This window comes from Ranitomeya variabilis, chromosome 4 (genome assembly GCF_051348905.1).
Source record: "Ranitomeya variabilis isolate aRanVar5 chromosome 4, aRanVar5.hap1, whole genome shotgun sequence".
NCBI lineage: Eukaryota > Metazoa > Chordata > Amphibia > Anura > Dendrobatidae > Ranitomeya > Ranitomeya variabilis.
In genome coordinates, this window is record NC_135235.1 from 746,075,925 (window position 1) to 746,092,943 (window position 17,019).

At 46.0% G+C, this 17,019-nt stretch overlaps 2 protein-coding genes across 2 annotated transcripts in view; one reads left to right on the forward strand and one right to left on the reverse strand.

Annotated features, from left to right (window-relative positions):
* Positions 1 to 7,503, reverse strand: part of LOC143768079 (uncharacterized) — a 52,031-nt gene extending 44,528 nt beyond the window's left edge. The window contains exon 1 of the mRNA XM_077256768.1: positions 7,390 to 7,503. Coding sequence (XP_077112883.1) covers positions 7,390 to 7,415 — 26 coding nt within the window. The 5' untranslated portion in view covers positions 7,416 to 7,503. The remainder of the gene's footprint in view (positions 1 to 7,389) is intronic.
* Positions 1 to 17,019, forward strand: part of LOC143768074 (uncharacterized) — an 804,664-nt gene that overhangs the window by 744,609 nt on the left and 43,036 nt on the right. The window lies entirely within an intron of this gene.

Sequence of the window (17,019 nt, forward strand, 5' to 3'; positions counted from 1 at the left end):
GATGTTTTACATCCGTTTCTATCAGTTTCACTCTATTTTTAGACATGTCCATATCCGCGTTACCCTAATGGTACGCAAGACTGCGGGTGACACGCACGGCCATACACTTCCGCCCTGTCCGGGCTAGCTCGTGTCACTTCCGGTTACGGCGTCTTACTACAACGCCGACATGGGGGTTTAAAAAGCACCACGTACATGTGCCTCACAGACGAGCGGTGGACTCCGCGTCTGAGAGGTGATCTCACGCAGCAGCAGGGCTTCCCTCCAGGTAATACACCGTACGTTCCTAGGATCATAGCCCCTACCCTATAGGTACGTGACTGAGCTTTACTTTTACATTCCTTTCAGCCCCGGTTCCTACAGCCATAGCTGGCCAATATAGGAGATTATCTCCGAGCCCCACACATGAGCTTTTGAGGTATGATGATATATCTGATATGCTCTATGTAGAACATAGCTAATACCATTTCTTGAATATTCCTCCCTCTTCTGTCATTATCATTTCCCATAGCTCCTTTGTATTCAGTGGTACTGACTAACCACTCCATCTCTATACAAGACTTCTACCCACTGTGAGTACGATCACATCCACCCCAGCTCTGCTACTCATGTCCTTTTACTGATTGTAAACTATTATCTCTCTCTCACGCCATACTAGGCATCACGCTTGATCGGCGTCCTATTTATGAGTACTATCTACATACTCTTAAAGGCACAGCACGGTACGTTGTTTCTTCACAATTTGTTCCGTCCACAATTGTCATTTTTATCCATATATTGAGCGAGATTGTTATACATGGTTTCACTGCCATATCATGATTGTTTGTGCTATTTTGCAACTTTTTTGGCTCCCATTGTATCTCTTATAGATATTTGTATATACTTTTGTTTATTTATACGTTTGTTTGTACACTGTATTATATTCATTATCCTTTTCATTGAAATGTCGTAGTGACTGATGAAAGCCTGACATAGGCTGAAACGTTTCCAGTGCTACCTCAATAAAACTCTGCAAAACTAAAATACTTAAGTTGAGTGCGAGACTTCTCTTTAGTTTACTATATGGTTTGGGTACCTAGTCTCTGCACCTGAATATAGCAGTGCACACGGTGTTTATGTTTATAATTAAACTGATAGGACTTGATTTGGAAAGGCGCACACCTGTCTATATAAGAAATCACAGCTCACAGTGCATGTCAGACCAAATGAGAATCATGAGGTCAAAGGAACTGGCCAAGGAGCTCAGAGACAGAATTGTGGCAAGGCAGAGATCTGGCCAAGGTTACAACAGAATTTCTGCAGTATTCAAGGTCCCTAAGAGTACAGTGTCCTCCATAATCCTTAAATGGAAAAAGTTTGGACCACCAGAAGTCTTCCTAGACCTGGCCATCCAGCCAAACTGAGCACTCGTGGGAGAAGAGGATTGGAGAGAGAGGTAAAGAAGAACCCCAAAATCACTGTGGCTGAGCTCCAGAGATGCAGTAGGGAGATGGGAGAACGTTCCAAGTCAACTATCACTGCAGCCCCCCACAAGTTGGGCCTTTATGGCAGAGTGGCCCGACGGAAGCCTCTCCACAGTGCAAGACATATGAAAGCCCGCATAGAATTTGCTATAAAACACATGAAGGACTCCCAGACTATGAAAAATAAGATTCTCTGGTCTGATGAGATGAAGATAGACCTTTTTGGTGATAATTCTAAGCGGTATGTGTGAAGAAAACCAGGCACTGCTCATCACCTGCCTAATACACTCTCAAAAGTGAAACATAGCCAAGCTAAAATAACAAAGGAGTGGTTTCAGAACAACACTGTGAGCATTTTTGACTGGCCCAGCCAGAGCCCTGACCTAAAACCAATTGAGTATCTCTGGAGAGACCTGAAAATGGCTGTCCACCAATGTCCACCATCCAACCTGAAGGAACTGGAGAGGATCTACAAGGAAAAGTGGAAGAGGATCCCCAAATCCAGGTGTGAAAAATTTGTTAAATCACTCCCAAGAAGACTCAGGGCTGTATTAGCTCAAAAGGTGCTTCTACTCAATACTGAGCAAAGGTTCTGAATTCTTATGACCATGTGATATTTCACAGCAAATAGAGAAGTGGTTGCACTCAATTGTACTAAAGCAAGTGAATGTGTGATACATGAAATGCGAATAGCATAATGGCTTGTGAAATCTATGAAAAAAAACATGAGATGCTTAGCAGAAAATTTGGCAAAAAAATGTGAGCCCATCCACCAACATCAAGGTAATCTCATGGATCTGATGGGTCCGTGACCTAACTGCCTAGTGTGAACACTTACCTCTGACTAATGTCTTGGTAAAGCCTGTATTTATAGGAAGGTCGGAACCAAATGTGTTTGGATGTAATTAAAATAACAGCATAGTGAAGGGCGGGATGTCCAAGTCAGAAAAAAATAGTACATAACAAGTAATGGTAAACTGACTGAACAGAGAACTAGTCTGAACTGGTGCATACTGTGGTGCAGTGACCCATGTTACAACCAGGGGGTGCTGTATGTGCTCCTCAGGATACGCATGGAGGCGTATCTATAATGATGATAATAAAACAGTGTCCGGTATGATTGTTAATGGCCGGTATGTGTCGCAGAGGGAGTCTGCGCTGTAAGCCTGTAGCATTGTTCTGGGACCTGTAGTCCCACAAGTATTTGTATAGTAAAGGGAGGCTTGCAGGGCTAGATTGAGAGCTGGGTGGGTCGAACTAGCCACACATACCTACCTATGGGAGTGGTTACAACTACATAATGTGACCAGGGTTTTGGGTCACATGTTTAGAGTATATGGACCTGAAAGTTTAAGACTGTGAGTTCCTGTATAGCCTGTGTGTTGGAATGTCCTGGAGTGGAGTGGATTCCTGGAAGCACATGATGAGGCCATGGACTGAATGGTCAGTGTGTTGGAATGTAGTGGGGTGGACTGGATTTCTGGAAGCACACGGTGAGACCATGGACTTAAGGCTTGTGTGTTGGCAGTGCCTGGGACTGGACTTCCTGAATATTGCATGGATAGGCCGTATCTGCAGAGTCTGGGGCTGCTACTGTGTTGGGGAAGCTACAGTTCTTACAAAAGGTCTAGACTATCTGAGGTGCCCTGGTCACAAGGACAGTGACCCCAGTGAAGCAGCTTTCCCCTGGGAACCAGCACTGACAGGAGTCAGTGTGTGGAGCCGGAGCTCCTGTAAGGTAACTATAGTTAACGGGAGGTGTTATGATCCGGTGACCTTGGAGCAGCATGAGACGTTCTCTGGAGTAGGTGGAACCTGTACTGACCGCAAACCCTAAACTGACACCGCAACTAGAAGTAGCCGTGGGGTGTACCTAACAATTCCTAGACACCTCGACACAGCCGGAGGACTAAATACCCCTATAGATGGAAACGGGAATTCTATTTTGCCCCAGAGCAGAACCCCAAAGGATAGGCAGCCCCCCACAAATATTGACTGTGAGTAGGAGAGGATAGACACGTGCAGGCAGAAAACAGGATTTAGCAAAAGAGGCCACTCTAGCTAAATAGGAAAGGATAGGACAGAATACTAAGCGGTCAATATTAAAACCCTAAAAATATCCACAGCAGATAATACAAAAATTCCACCATCTAACTAAAGACATGGAATGTATATCTGCATCTCCTGAGAATCCAACTTGACTGAAAAAATCCTAACACAGTCTAAGCTGGACAAGAAAAAACAATGAATAGCACTGAATAGTAAAGCACACAGCATGTGTGCTGAAGAAACCAAAACCAGACACTTATCTTAGCTGACTTGGCAGCAGGTCAGGAGGAACCAGACAGAGGTGCAAAACCTCCAAGAACAATGGACAACTGGCAAGGACTAATGAATCCTGCACACCTAAATACCCCAGTCAGAGCTGCAATCAGCAGAGACACCTGACCAAGATTGCAACCCAGGGACAACTGCATTACCACCAACAACCACCGGAGGGAACCCAAGAGCAGAATTCACAACAGGGAGGGGTTATGGGCAGAGACATATCTGCCATTGGAACAGACTGTTGGTGGTTAATGTGTTCCATTGATGTAAATAATGAACTGTTTGTGACACGGTTTATGATGTTTAATAAACCGGATAGACTGTTTATGTGGAGAAACTGTGCCTGAGTACTTTAATCCCGTTGCAAAGTGAGTTTCCCCAACCCACTCAGGTAGCGTTATCTCACATTTGGTGCTAGACTGCGAGCAACGGTCCAGGAAGCACGTGTGAAGGTGATTGCTGTAACTCGGCAGGGTTACGAAGTTTGTTGTGGATCGACGTGTCCATGAAGCTTGCTGTGGATCATTGTGTCCACGAAGCTTGCAAGCGTCTGGCTGTAACTCGGCGGGGATACGAAGAGTTGCCTTGCGGAGGAGCTGTAGTTGCAGCAAGAGGTTCTGCAGCAGAAGGAGCTACAGTGGCAGTAGCAGCGGCTTGTGATTAGCACCCGGAGGTGCTGGAGGTTTCTAACTGCAGCAGGAGCTGTGGCAGTGTCAGCAGAAGCTGGTGAGGTGTCATAAAGACATTGGAGGTCCAGATCGTGCAGACACTTAAAGGGCCAGCGCCAACCCAAAGAGACTTTTTTTTGTACTGTGAGAACTAGGGCCTGAGAGTACCGTGGGGAGTCACCGGGGTGTACCCCAGAGTGGGGTGGTGTCCCAAAAAAGGGGGCGGTAACCGGAACAGGGATGGTTGCCCAAAAATGGGTGGAATCCCAAGAGGGTGCGGTAACCCGAACATGGATAGTTGCCCAAAAGGGGGTGGAGTCCCTGGGAATGGTAGTTTCCCAAAAGGAGACGGAACCTCCCAAAGTTAAAATGGTGGAGCAGACGGGCATGTTTTTTCATAGATTTCACAAGCCATTATGCTATTCACATTTCATGTATCACACATTCACTTGCTTTAGTACAATTGAGTGCAACCAATTCACTATTTATCTCTATGTTAGTTGTTTTTGATATGCACCAGTTCTCTGTTCAGTCAGTTTACCATTACATGTGATATTTCAGTTTTTCTTTTTTAATACATTTGCAAAAATTTCTATATTTCTGGTGGGTTTTTTCAGTCAAGATGGGGGGCAGAGTGTACATTAATGAGAAAAAAAAAAACTTTTTTTAATTTAGCAAATGGCTGCAATGAAACAGAGTGAAAAATGTAAAGGGTCTGAATATTTTCCGTACCCACTGTATATATTCAAAGTTTGAAAATTGATTTTTTTTTACATTTTTGTCAAAACATCTGATATTTTTTATACAAACATAAACACCTAGATTAACCACTAACAAAATACAATGTTACATAAAAAAAAAACCTTAAAATCACTGAAATATATTGAAACGCTTCAGCATTTTTTTCCACATAATGTAAATTGATGTTAGATTTCAAAGGTTTGGCGTGGGCACTAAGCAGATAAAATAACTGCAATAAAAGTTATTATTCTAAATGTTCTTTGTTATTTTATAGCAAGAAAAAATCTCTGACTTTCATTTTAGCTCTAGAATGCAGGTAACATAGTAACATAGTTATCAAGGCCGAAAAAAGCCGTTATCCATCCAGTTCAGCCTATATTCCGACAGAATAAATCCCCAGATCTACATCCTTCTAAAGAACCTAATAACTGTAATATACAATATTGTTCTGCTCCAGGAAGACATCCAGGCCTCTCTTGAACCCCTTGACTGAGTTCTCCATCACCACCTCTTCAGGCAATGAATTCCAGATTCTCACTGCCCTAACAGTAAAGAATCCTCTTCTATGTTGGTGGAAAAACCTTTTCTCCGCCAGGCGCAGAGCATGCTCCATTGTGACCGTCACCTTCCTTGGTATAAACAGATCCTCTGAGAGATATTTGCATTGTCCCCTTATATACTTATACATGGTTATTAGATCGCCCCTCAGTCATCTTTTTCCATTCTAAATAATCCTAATTTTGCTAATCTCTCTGGGTATGGTAGTTCCCCCTTCCCCTTTATTAATTTTGTGCCCTCCTTTGTACTCGCTCTAGTTCCATATCCTTCGTGAGCACCGATACCCAAAACTATACACAGTACTTCATGTGCGGTCTAACTAGGGATTTGTACAGAGGCAGTATAATGCTCTCATCATGTGTATCCAGACCTCTTTTAATGCACCCCATCATCCTGTTTGCCTTGGCAGCTGCTGCCTGGCACTGGCTGCTCCAGGTAAGTTTATCATTAACTAGGATCCCCAAGTCCTTCTCCCTGTCAGATTTACCCAGTGGTTTCCCGTTCAGTGTGTAATGGTGATATTGATTCCTTCTTCCCATGTGTATAATCTTACATTTATCATTGTTAAAGCACATCTGCCACCTTTCAGCCCAAGTTTCCAACTTATCCAGATCCATCTGTAGCAGAATAGTATCTTCTCTTGTATTGACTGCTTTACATAGTTTTGTATCATCTGCAAATATCGATATTTTACTGTTTTGTTGAAGAGAACAGGTCCCAACACCGACCCCTGCGGTACCCACTGGTCACAGCGACCCAGTTAGAGAATATACCATTTATAACCACCCTCTGCTTTCTATCACTAAGCCAGTTACTTACCCAATTACACACATTTTCCCCCCAGACCAAGCATTCTCATTTTGTGTACCAACGCTTTGGAAAAATCAAGATATACCACATCCAATAACTCACCTTGGTCCAGTGTATAGCTTACCTCTTCATAAAAACTGATTAGATTGGTTTGACAGGACCGATTTCTCATAAACTCATGCGGATATGGAGTTAAACAGTTATTTTCATTGAGATAATCCAGAATAACATCCTTCAGAAACCCTTCAAATATTTCACCAACAATAGAGGTTAGACTTACTGGCCTATAATTTCCAGATTCACTTTTAGAGCCCTTTTTGAATATTGGTACCACATTTGCTATGCGCCAGTCCTGTGGAACAGACCCAGTCGCTATAGAGTCCCTAATACACTGGAATACACTGGTATATAGAAATTTAGCTCTATGCACCAGACCAGTACAAGAAGTTGTGTGTTTGATCACCAGGACCCAGACGGGAAGAAAAGTCAAGAATGAGTTAATTACAGCACAGAGATGTCGGCGGCCTTCCCCCGGAGTCAGAGCAGGAACTAGTGAGCACTAAACCCAGTGAGCTGGAGAGGAGGCGACTTACAGACACAGAGTGAGAGTCGGGAGGTTACCCTGAACACCCGGGAGAGTTACCCCAAATTGGGACTGTCCTGCTAGACGGCAGGAAGCAATGAATAATGGGGACTCTGCAGCACCGACCTCCACCCGCAGAGCCGCACTCCACATAGAGAATAATGGAGCCTCCAGCACCGACCTCCACCCGCAGAGCCGCACTCCACATAGAGAATAATGGGGACTCTCCAGCACTGACCTCCACCGCAGAGCCACACTCCGCATAGAGAATAATGGGGACTCTCCAGCACTGACCTCCACCGCAGAGCCGCACTCCACATAGAGAATAATGGGGACTCTCCAGCACTGACCTCCACCGCAAAGCCACACTCCGCATAGAGAATAATGGGGACTCTCCAGCACCGACCTCCACCGCAGAGCCACACTCCACATAGAGAATAATGGGGACTCTCCAGCACCGACCTCTACCCGCAGAGCCGCACTCCACATAGAGAATAATGGGGACTCTCCAGCACTGACCTCCACCGCAGAGCCACACTCCGCATAGAGAATAATGGGGACTCTCCAGCACTGACCTCCACCGCAGAGCCGCACTCCACATAGAGAATAATGGGGACTCTCCAGCACTGACCTCCACCGCAGAGCCACACTCCACATAGAGAATAATGGGGACTCTCCAGCACCGACCTCCACCGCAGAGCCACACTCCACATAGAGAATAATGGGGACTCTCCAGCACCGACCTCTACCCGCAGAGCCGCACTCCACATAGAGAATAATGGGGACTCTCCAGCACTGACCTCCACCGCAGAGCCACACTCCGCATAGAGAATAATGGGGACTCTCCAGCACCGACCTCCACCGCAGAGCCACACTCCACATAGAGAATAATGGAGCCTCCAGCACCGACCTCCACCGCAGAGCCACACTCCGCATAGAGAATAATGGGGCCTCCAGCACCGACCTCCACCCGCAGAGCCGCACTCCACATAGAGAATAATGGAGCCTCCAGCACCGACCTCTACCCGCAGAGCCGCACTCCACATAGAGAATAATGGGGACTCTCCAGCACTGACCTCCACCGCAGAGCCACACTCCGCATAGAGAATAATGGGGACTCTCCAGCACCGACCTCCACCTCAGAGCCACACTCCACATAGAGAATAATGGGGACTCTCCAGCACCGACCTCCACCGCAGAGTCAGGCTCCACATAGAGAATAATGGGGACTCTCCAGCACTGACCTCCACCGCAGAGCCACACTCCGCATAGAGAATAATGGGGACTCTCCAGCACCGACCTCCACCGCAGAGCCGCACTCCACATAGAGAATAATGGAGCCTCCAGCACCGACCTCCACCGCAGAGTCAGGCTCCACATAGAGAATAATGGAGCTTCCAGCACCTACGGCTGTTCTTTGCGTACAGGACCTGTGATGAGGTCACAGGAGAGGAGGAGTTAGGAGTCACATGATGGGAGGAAAAGCGGTTGGAACCAGAGACGATATATTGCTCTTCCCTATATGACATATACTGTAGATGTTTGCAATGAATGGGGAAAAGGCCGTCCCCACTGAGGTGCCCTGTTTGTGTAGATAGTAAGAGTCATTAAAAGGAAAATAATTATTTTGAAGCATGATATTAGTGGCTGTAACTAAAATTTTTTGCATTTCTGCGGAATAATTGCCGTAGACCTTCAAGTGATGTCTCAGTATCAATGCTGGGGTAAAGACTAACTACATTGCAACAAAGTGTGCCAGATAGAAGCTGCACTGTTGATTTAAAATCATCCAGCAACTATTAAAATGGTTATAGCAGACAGGGAGTGGTTAGCTCTGCCCCAAGGGATTCTGGGAAAGGTGTGATTGTGTCTGGGACTTCCAAGAGTAAGGTGTGTGTTAGAGTCTCCTGGCTGCATAGACCAGTATTGAAAGCTGTTTTCCACTCATCCCCCTCTTTAATACGAATGAGATTATTCACCGCCGGAGATCCAAATTAGAACACCATTTTGCTTCTACAATCTGATTACAGAGGTCCGAGATGAGAGGGAGCAGATACGGATCCCGGACCGTGATCTAAGTTCCAGGAAATCTAGGCAGGGGCGTAAACCCTCATCTTCCTTCTTTACAAAGAAAAACCCTGCATCAATGAGGGATGAGGATGGTCAGATATGACCCTTTGCCAAACTTTCCATGATATGGCCTGCCTCTCTGGACCAGAGATATTATATAGTCTGCTCTTTGAGACAGGGTCAAGATTAACGGCACAGTCATTACGATGATGGGGAGGAAGTTCTTAGAACCCCTGCACCGAGAACACATCCCCAAAGTCAGACGGGTATTTAGGCACTGACTGGGTATCCACCCTTGCAAGACAGGTACCCAAGCAGTGTCCTTGACAATACTCACTTCACTTTACCACCTCCTGAGTCTGTCTGTCTACCACAGGGTTGTGGAGAGTGAGCCAAGGAAGTCCAAGAACCATAGGTGAGGGCAGACCCTCTAGCCTAGCACATAACAGTCAATACCTTCTGAGTGTATGGCCCCTATATGTAATGTAACCCTTGGACGGCTTGAGTAAAACACCCCGTCTCAAGCGTGTTGAGTCAATGGCGATTATGGGTATAGATCTGGACAGTGTGTGTGGTTTGAGATCCTGGACCTGAACAAACCTAGCGTCGATCAAGCTAAACCCCGCCCCACTTTCCAGAAAAGCAGAAATAACCACCATATTTTGCCCAGATGGATTTCAGCCAGCAGAATAAATTGTGTCCTACTCACGGAGGACATATGTACACCCGGGTTGCTAACCTCCTCACAATCTGGGCTCCTTAGTTTTCTGGTGGCTGTTTACCATGAGGTAGGAAAGAACAAGTGCCCATGAAATAGCCCTTTCCTTTATACCACAGTAAAAATATACTCCTCCTTGCACCAAGCAACAGACTGCTTTCCAGAACGAGTTGCCCCACCCAACTGCATGGGTTCCTCAGATGGCTCAGACTAGGTTTCCCTTGGCCCTGGAGCTCTCGCACATTGGAGTGTGTCCTTATGTCTTAACTATTTTGTATGACACCTCTCTCCGATTTTAGTGCATGAAAATTGTGAAATTTTCTAAATTTTCAAAAAATTTCTGATTATTTTCACAAATAAACCAAAGTCATATCAATCAAATTTTACCACTATCATGAAGTACAATATGTCACGAAAAATAATCTCAGAATCAGTGGAATTCGTTGAAGCGTTCCAGAGTTATAATCACATAAAGTGACAGTGGTCAGAATTGTAAAAAATTGGCTTGGTCATTAAGGTGAAAATTAGCTCCATCACTAAGGGGTTAAAGAACACTGCCACTTAGATGACTATGCAAGTCCGACTTGGATAAATATTTATAACTGAGAATCTTAGAAGAAAAATTGAAATGTTGGGTGAAATTTTCTTTTTCTGCACTGTATTATCTAATAAATTGATTATATTATTCTCAAAATACAGTCTAAAAAAAAGTGTTAATGCAAGGAAAAAATCCCCAAATGCTCAATGCCCAATGAATTTTACATGCTAAACACCTAAGATCTGTCCTAAAATCACAAGAGTTATCTGTTCTAATAGTGTCAAAATCATGTAAATAAGCCACAGAAATTTAGAGATTTTGTTCTGTGGAGCAAGGAAACTGTCATGATTCAGGACGGGTTTTGACTTTATCCCGTCCTGGTCAGACGGGGTTAATTGTATCTGCCTCTCTCTGGCAGAGGGCGGCTATTTAGTTACCAGTCTTTCTAGGTCAGTGTCAGTTATAGGCTGAAGTGGTTGACCCTTTGTGTGCCTGTGCCTTGTGCTTGTTACCTTGTTGCTCCTTTGATTATCACCCGGTCTGTCGCCTCGTTGTGAGTTTGTCTGCTGTCTTGGTGCTGTTTATTTGCTTGCTTGGTTTCTTGACTCCTGTTTTGCCCTTAGACTACCCGCTTTGACCCCTATGGTACCGCGTTATCTCTCTGGTTCTGACCTCGGCATTTGTCCCTGACCACATGCCTGTCTGCCCCTACTCCTATTTGTGCTGTCCTCTGGTTTTGACTTTTGCCTGTCTGACACTTCTGCTTCTCCCAGCAGTGTATAGCTCTCTGGGACTCGGGTTTGGCTCCGCCCCGAACACTCCCCTGGCAGTCACATGTCTAAGGTCCTGTTCATCTGAAATAATTCTCTTTACCTTAGCTACATTACTCCTCCTAGATCCCTGATTGCGTGCCCGGTATACTTTCAATCCAGCTCAGGACACCCGCACGGACCAGTCTCTAAGTACCGTGCAAGGTGCGTGACATTATAACTAACCGCTACTTTTTCCTGTGTGTGTGGGTCTTTATAGCTATTTCATTGTGATGTATCCTATGCACGCTCTTTCTGAGCAGGTAAAGCACCTTACTCAGATGTCTCAGAAACGTAATGGGGAATAACGAGCTCTGTCTGTCTCAGCAGCAGATAGCTGACACTGTGCAGGGGGCTTTGTCGTCTGGTGCTCACGGGATAGGGGCTCGAGATGTTACATTAGTTTCCCCTGAATCCCCGGTTAAATTGCCTGATACCTTTTCCAAAGATAAAAAGGAATTTAACATTTTTATGGAGGACTGTAAGCTTTTTTTCTCATTAAGATCGCACTCTTCTGGGGATGAGAGTCAGAGGGTGAGGGTCACTATGTCTCTGTTAAGGGGAGCCCCTCAGGCTTGGGCTTTTTCCCTTCCTAACATGGCCCCTGAGAGAATGACTGTGGATGCATTTTTTGGGGCCCTGGGGCATATCTACGATGAGCCTGATCGAGTGCGTCTGGCTGAGGACATGGTGATGAGTGTGTGTCAGTGGAGGCACTCGGCCAAGTGGTTTTGTTCAGAGTTCAGACACTGGGCTGCTGAGGTCTCTTGGGATGATGCCGCCCTCCGGGCCTTGTTCCGTAGAGGCCTGTCTGAACGTCTGAAAGATGCCTTGGTGCTTCACCCTCCGCCTGATTCTCTGGAGGATGCTATGACCCAGGCCATGCAAATGGATCGCAGGCTGCGGGCAAGAGGTGTGATGCAGTTTTAGACCCCATTATTCTCCAGTGAAAGGGGAGCCAGTCCTACATCAGAGCCCATGGAAATGGGAGTCATCAACCTCAAGGAGAAAGAAAGGAGACGGCGACGTGTAGGAAAGCTGTGTTTTTACTGCAGAGATCCTGGACATTGGAAAAAGGACTGTCCCTCCTGCCCACCGACTAACAAGCGGCTGAGTCTGAGTGATCATCTTGTAGGTCACTCAGACTCCCAGGTACCTCTTTCTTCATTTTCTAAGATTCTGTTAAAGGTGGAACTTGGTGTTAAGAACTGCTTTTCCCTTACTCTGGCTTTTGTGGATTGTGGATCATCTTTGAACCTGATTGACTACAAGCTGGGGGCCAGCTGTAGATTAGGGACAGTTAGGTTGGAGACTCCCATAAAAATAATGGCCATTGTTTCTATTCCTCTCTCCAAGGGCGGTCTCCATTTTATTTCTGAAGAATTCACCCTCAGGGTGGGGGCCCTACACCAGGAGCGTATGTCATATTTTGTTTTGAATAACCTTCCTGCTGGCCTGATGTTAGAGTTTCCCTGGTTGCAACAGCATAACCCGATTATTGACTGGGGGTCCTGGCATATTATTAAATGGGGACCTAATTGTTCTGAAAGATGTCTTGCTACTGTGTCTGTGTCGTCCGTTGGTCTGGAAGGTATTCCAGAGTACCTAAAGGACTATGCGGACGTTTGCTCCGAAAAGGAGGCTGAAGTTTTACCACCACACCGCCAATTTGATTGTGCCATTGACCTGGTCCCAGGTGCTAAATTGCCCAAGGCCTGCTTGTATAACCTCTCGGGTCCCGAGCGGGCTACTATGAAAGAATACCTTTCCGAGAGTCTTTGTAAAGGACACATTCGTCCTTCTGTTTCTCCCTTGGCAGCGGGGTTCTTTTTCATAAAGAAAAAGACGGAGGTTTGCGCCCATGCCTCGATTTTCGAGAGTTAAATAAGATAACTGTGAGAAATACTTACTCCCTCCCACTTATTCTCGATCTGTACAAACAGTTGTCTGGAGCTAAGTTGTTTTCAAAATTGGATCTGCGGGGGGCATATAACATTGTCCGGGTTCGGGAGGGGGATTGTTATGGACCTGGTGGTTAGGAGCACCTGGAATTACCTGATAGTCAAACTGCAAAATAGAGCGAGCTCTGGGAAGTGGGAGCTCTGCTGACCGCAACCCTAATCCTATTATCACACACACTAGAATTAGCCGTGGATCGTGCCTGACTCTGCCTAGACGACTCTTCACAGCCTGAGAGGTAACTACCCCTAAAGAGAAATAAAGCCTCACCTTGCCTCAGAGAAATACCCCAAAGGGAAAGAGCAGCCCCCCACATATATTGACTGTGAGTTAAGAGGAAGGCACAAACACAGGAATGAGACAGGTTTCAGCAAAGGAGGCCAGTCTTACTAATAGGCAGAAGATAGATAAAGGGATCTTTGCGGTCAACACAAAAAACTACAAAAAGCCACACAGAGTGAGCGAAAAACCCCCGCACCGACTCACGGTGCGGTGGTGCCACTCTGCAACCCAGAGCTTCCAGCTAGCGAGACAATATCATGATAAGCAAGCTGGACAGAAACTTAGCAGGTACTCAGAAATATATTCAGCACACAAATGAACAACAAATGAGCTTAGCAGGGACTTAGCTTCCGCTGGAGTAGACAGGTCATCAGGAGATCCAAGTGAGATCTGAACCAGTACTGATACATTGACAGCTGGCATCAAGTAACGACCTGAGCAGAGTTAAATAGAGGAACCAGCCCAGTTCCTAAACGATGCAGCTGAGGAAGCCACTTCAAGACCAGCAGCTCCACTTTCAGCCACCAGAGGGAACCCACGGACAGAACTCACAGAAATACCATTCCGGACCACAGGAGGGAGTTCGAGAACAGAGTTTACAACAGTACCCCCCCTTGAGGAGGGGTCACCGAACCCTCACCAGAACCCCCTGGCCGATCAGGACGAGCCAAATGAAAGGCACGAACTAAATCGGCAGCATGGACATCTGAGGCAAGAACCCAGGAATTATCTTCCTGACCATAGCCCTTCCATTTGACCAGATACTGAAGTTTCCGTCTCAAGATACGAGAATCTAAAATCTTCTCCACCACATACTCCAATTCTCCCTCAACCAACACCGGAGCAGGAGGGTCAACGGAAGGAACCATAGGCGCCACGTATCTCTGCAACAACGACCTATGGAACACATTATGGATGGCAAAAGAAGCCAGAAGGTCCAAACGAAATGACACAGGATTGAGGATTTCAGAAATCTTATAAGGCCCAATAAAACGAGGCTTAAACTTAGGAGAAGAAACCTTCATAGGAACATAACGAGACGACAACCAAACCAGATCCCCAACACGAAGTCGAGGACCAACACGGCGACGGCGGTTAGCGAAACGTTGAGCCTTCTCTTGTGACAATGTCAAATTGTCCACTACATGAGTCCAAATTTGCTGCAACCTGTCCACCACAGAATCCACACCAGGACAGTCCGAAGGCTCAACCTGCCCTGAAGAGAAACGAGGATGGAAACCAGAATTACAATAAAAAGGAGAAACCAAAGTAGCCGAACTGGCCCAATTATTAAGGGCGAACTCATCCAATGTCAAGAAGGTCACCCAATCATCCTGATCAGCAGAAACAAAGCATCTCAGATAGGTCTCCAAAGTCTGATTGGTTCGTTCAGTTTGGCCATTTGTCTGAGGATGGAAAGCCGAAGAAAAAGACAAATCAATACCCATCTTAGCACAAAAGGACCGCCAAAACCTCGAAACAAACTGGGAACCTCTGTCAGACACAATGTTCTCCGGAATGCCATGCAAACGAACCACATGCTGGAAAAACAACGGAACCAAATCAGAGGATGAAGGCAACTTAGGCAAGAGTACCAAATGGACCATCTTAGAGAAGCGATCACAAACCACCCAGATGACCGACATCCTTTGAGAGACAGGGAGATCTGAAATAAAATCCATGGAAACATGCGCCCAGGGCCTCTTCGGGACCAGCAAGGGCAAAAGCAACCCACTGGCATGAGAACAGCAGGGCTTCGCCCGAGCACAAATCCCACAGGACTGCACAAAAGAACGCACATCCCGCGACAAGGAAGGCCACCAAAAGGACCTAGCCACCAAATCTCTGGTACCAAAAATTCCAGGATGACCAGCCAACACCGAACAATGAACCTCCGAGATAACCCTACTAGTCCATCTATCAGGGACAAACAGTCTCTCTGCAGGACAGCGGTCAGGTCTATCCGCCTGAAACTCCTGTAGAACCCGCCACAAATCAGGGGAGATGGCAGACAAAATTACCCCCTCTTTGAGAATACCAGCCGGCTCAGAAACTCCCGGAGAATCAGGCACAAAACTCCTTGAAAGGGCATCAGCCTTCACATTCTTAGAACCCGGAAGGTATGAAACCACGAAATCGAAACGGGAGAAAAACAGCGACCATCGAGCCTGTCTAGGGTTCAACCGCTTGGCAGACTTGAGATAAGTCAGATTCTTGTGATCAGTCAAGACCACCACGCGATGCTTGGCGCCCTCCAGCCAATGTCACCACTCCTTGAATGCCCACTTCAAGGCCAACAACTCCCGATTGCCAACATCATAATTACGCTCAGCAGGCGAAAACTTTCTAGAAAATAAAGCACATGGCTTCATCACAGAGCCATCAGAACTTCTCTGAGACAAAACAGCCCCTGCTCCAATCTCAGAAGCATCAACCTCGACCTGAAAAGGGAGTGAAACATCTGGCTCACACAACACAGGGGCCCGAAGAAAAACGATGTTTCAGCTCCTGAAACGCCTCAACGGCCGCAGAGGACCAATTCACCACATCCGCACCTTTCTTGGTCAAATCAGTCAGTGGTTTGACAATACTAGAAAAATTAGCAATAAAGCGACGGTAAAAATTCGCAAAGCCCAGGAATTTCTGAAGGCTCTTTACAGAAGTAGGCTGAGTCCAGTCATAAATGGCCTGGACTTTAACTGGATCCACCTCGATAGTAGAAGGGGAAAAAATGAAGCCCAAAAAGGAAACCTTCTGAACTCCGAAGAGACACTTAGACCCCTTCACAAACAAGGAATTAGCACGAAGGACTTGGAACACCATTCTGACCTGCTTCACATGAGACTCCCAATCATCCGAAAAGACCAAAATATCATCCAAATATACTATCATGAATCTATCCAGATACTTTCAGAAGATGTCATGCATAAAGGACTGGAATACAGATGGCGCATTAGAAAGCCCGAATGGCATCACCAGATACTCAAAATGGCCCTCGGGCATATTAAACGCGGTTTTCCATTCATCGCCCCGCTTAATACGCACAAGATTATACGCTCCTCGAAGATCTATCTTGGTAAACCAACTAGCCCCCTTAATCCGAGCAAACAAATCAGACAATAGAGGCAAAGGGTACTGAAATTTGACCGTGATTTTATTAAGAAGGCGGTAATCTATACAAGGTCTCAGAGAACCATCCCTCTTGGCCACAAAAAAGAACCCCGCTCCTAACGGTGATGACGACGGGCGAATATGCCCTTTCTCCAAGGACTCCTTTATATAGCTCTGCATAGTGGCGTGTTCTGGCACAGATAAATTGAAAAGTCGGCCTTTAGGAAATTTACTACCAGGAATCAAATTGATAGCACAATCACAATCCCTATGAGGAGGCAGGGCACTGGACTTGGGCTCATCAAATACATCCTGGTAATCCGACAAAAACTCAGGTACTTCAGAAGGAGTGGAAGAAGAAATTGACAACGCTGGAACATC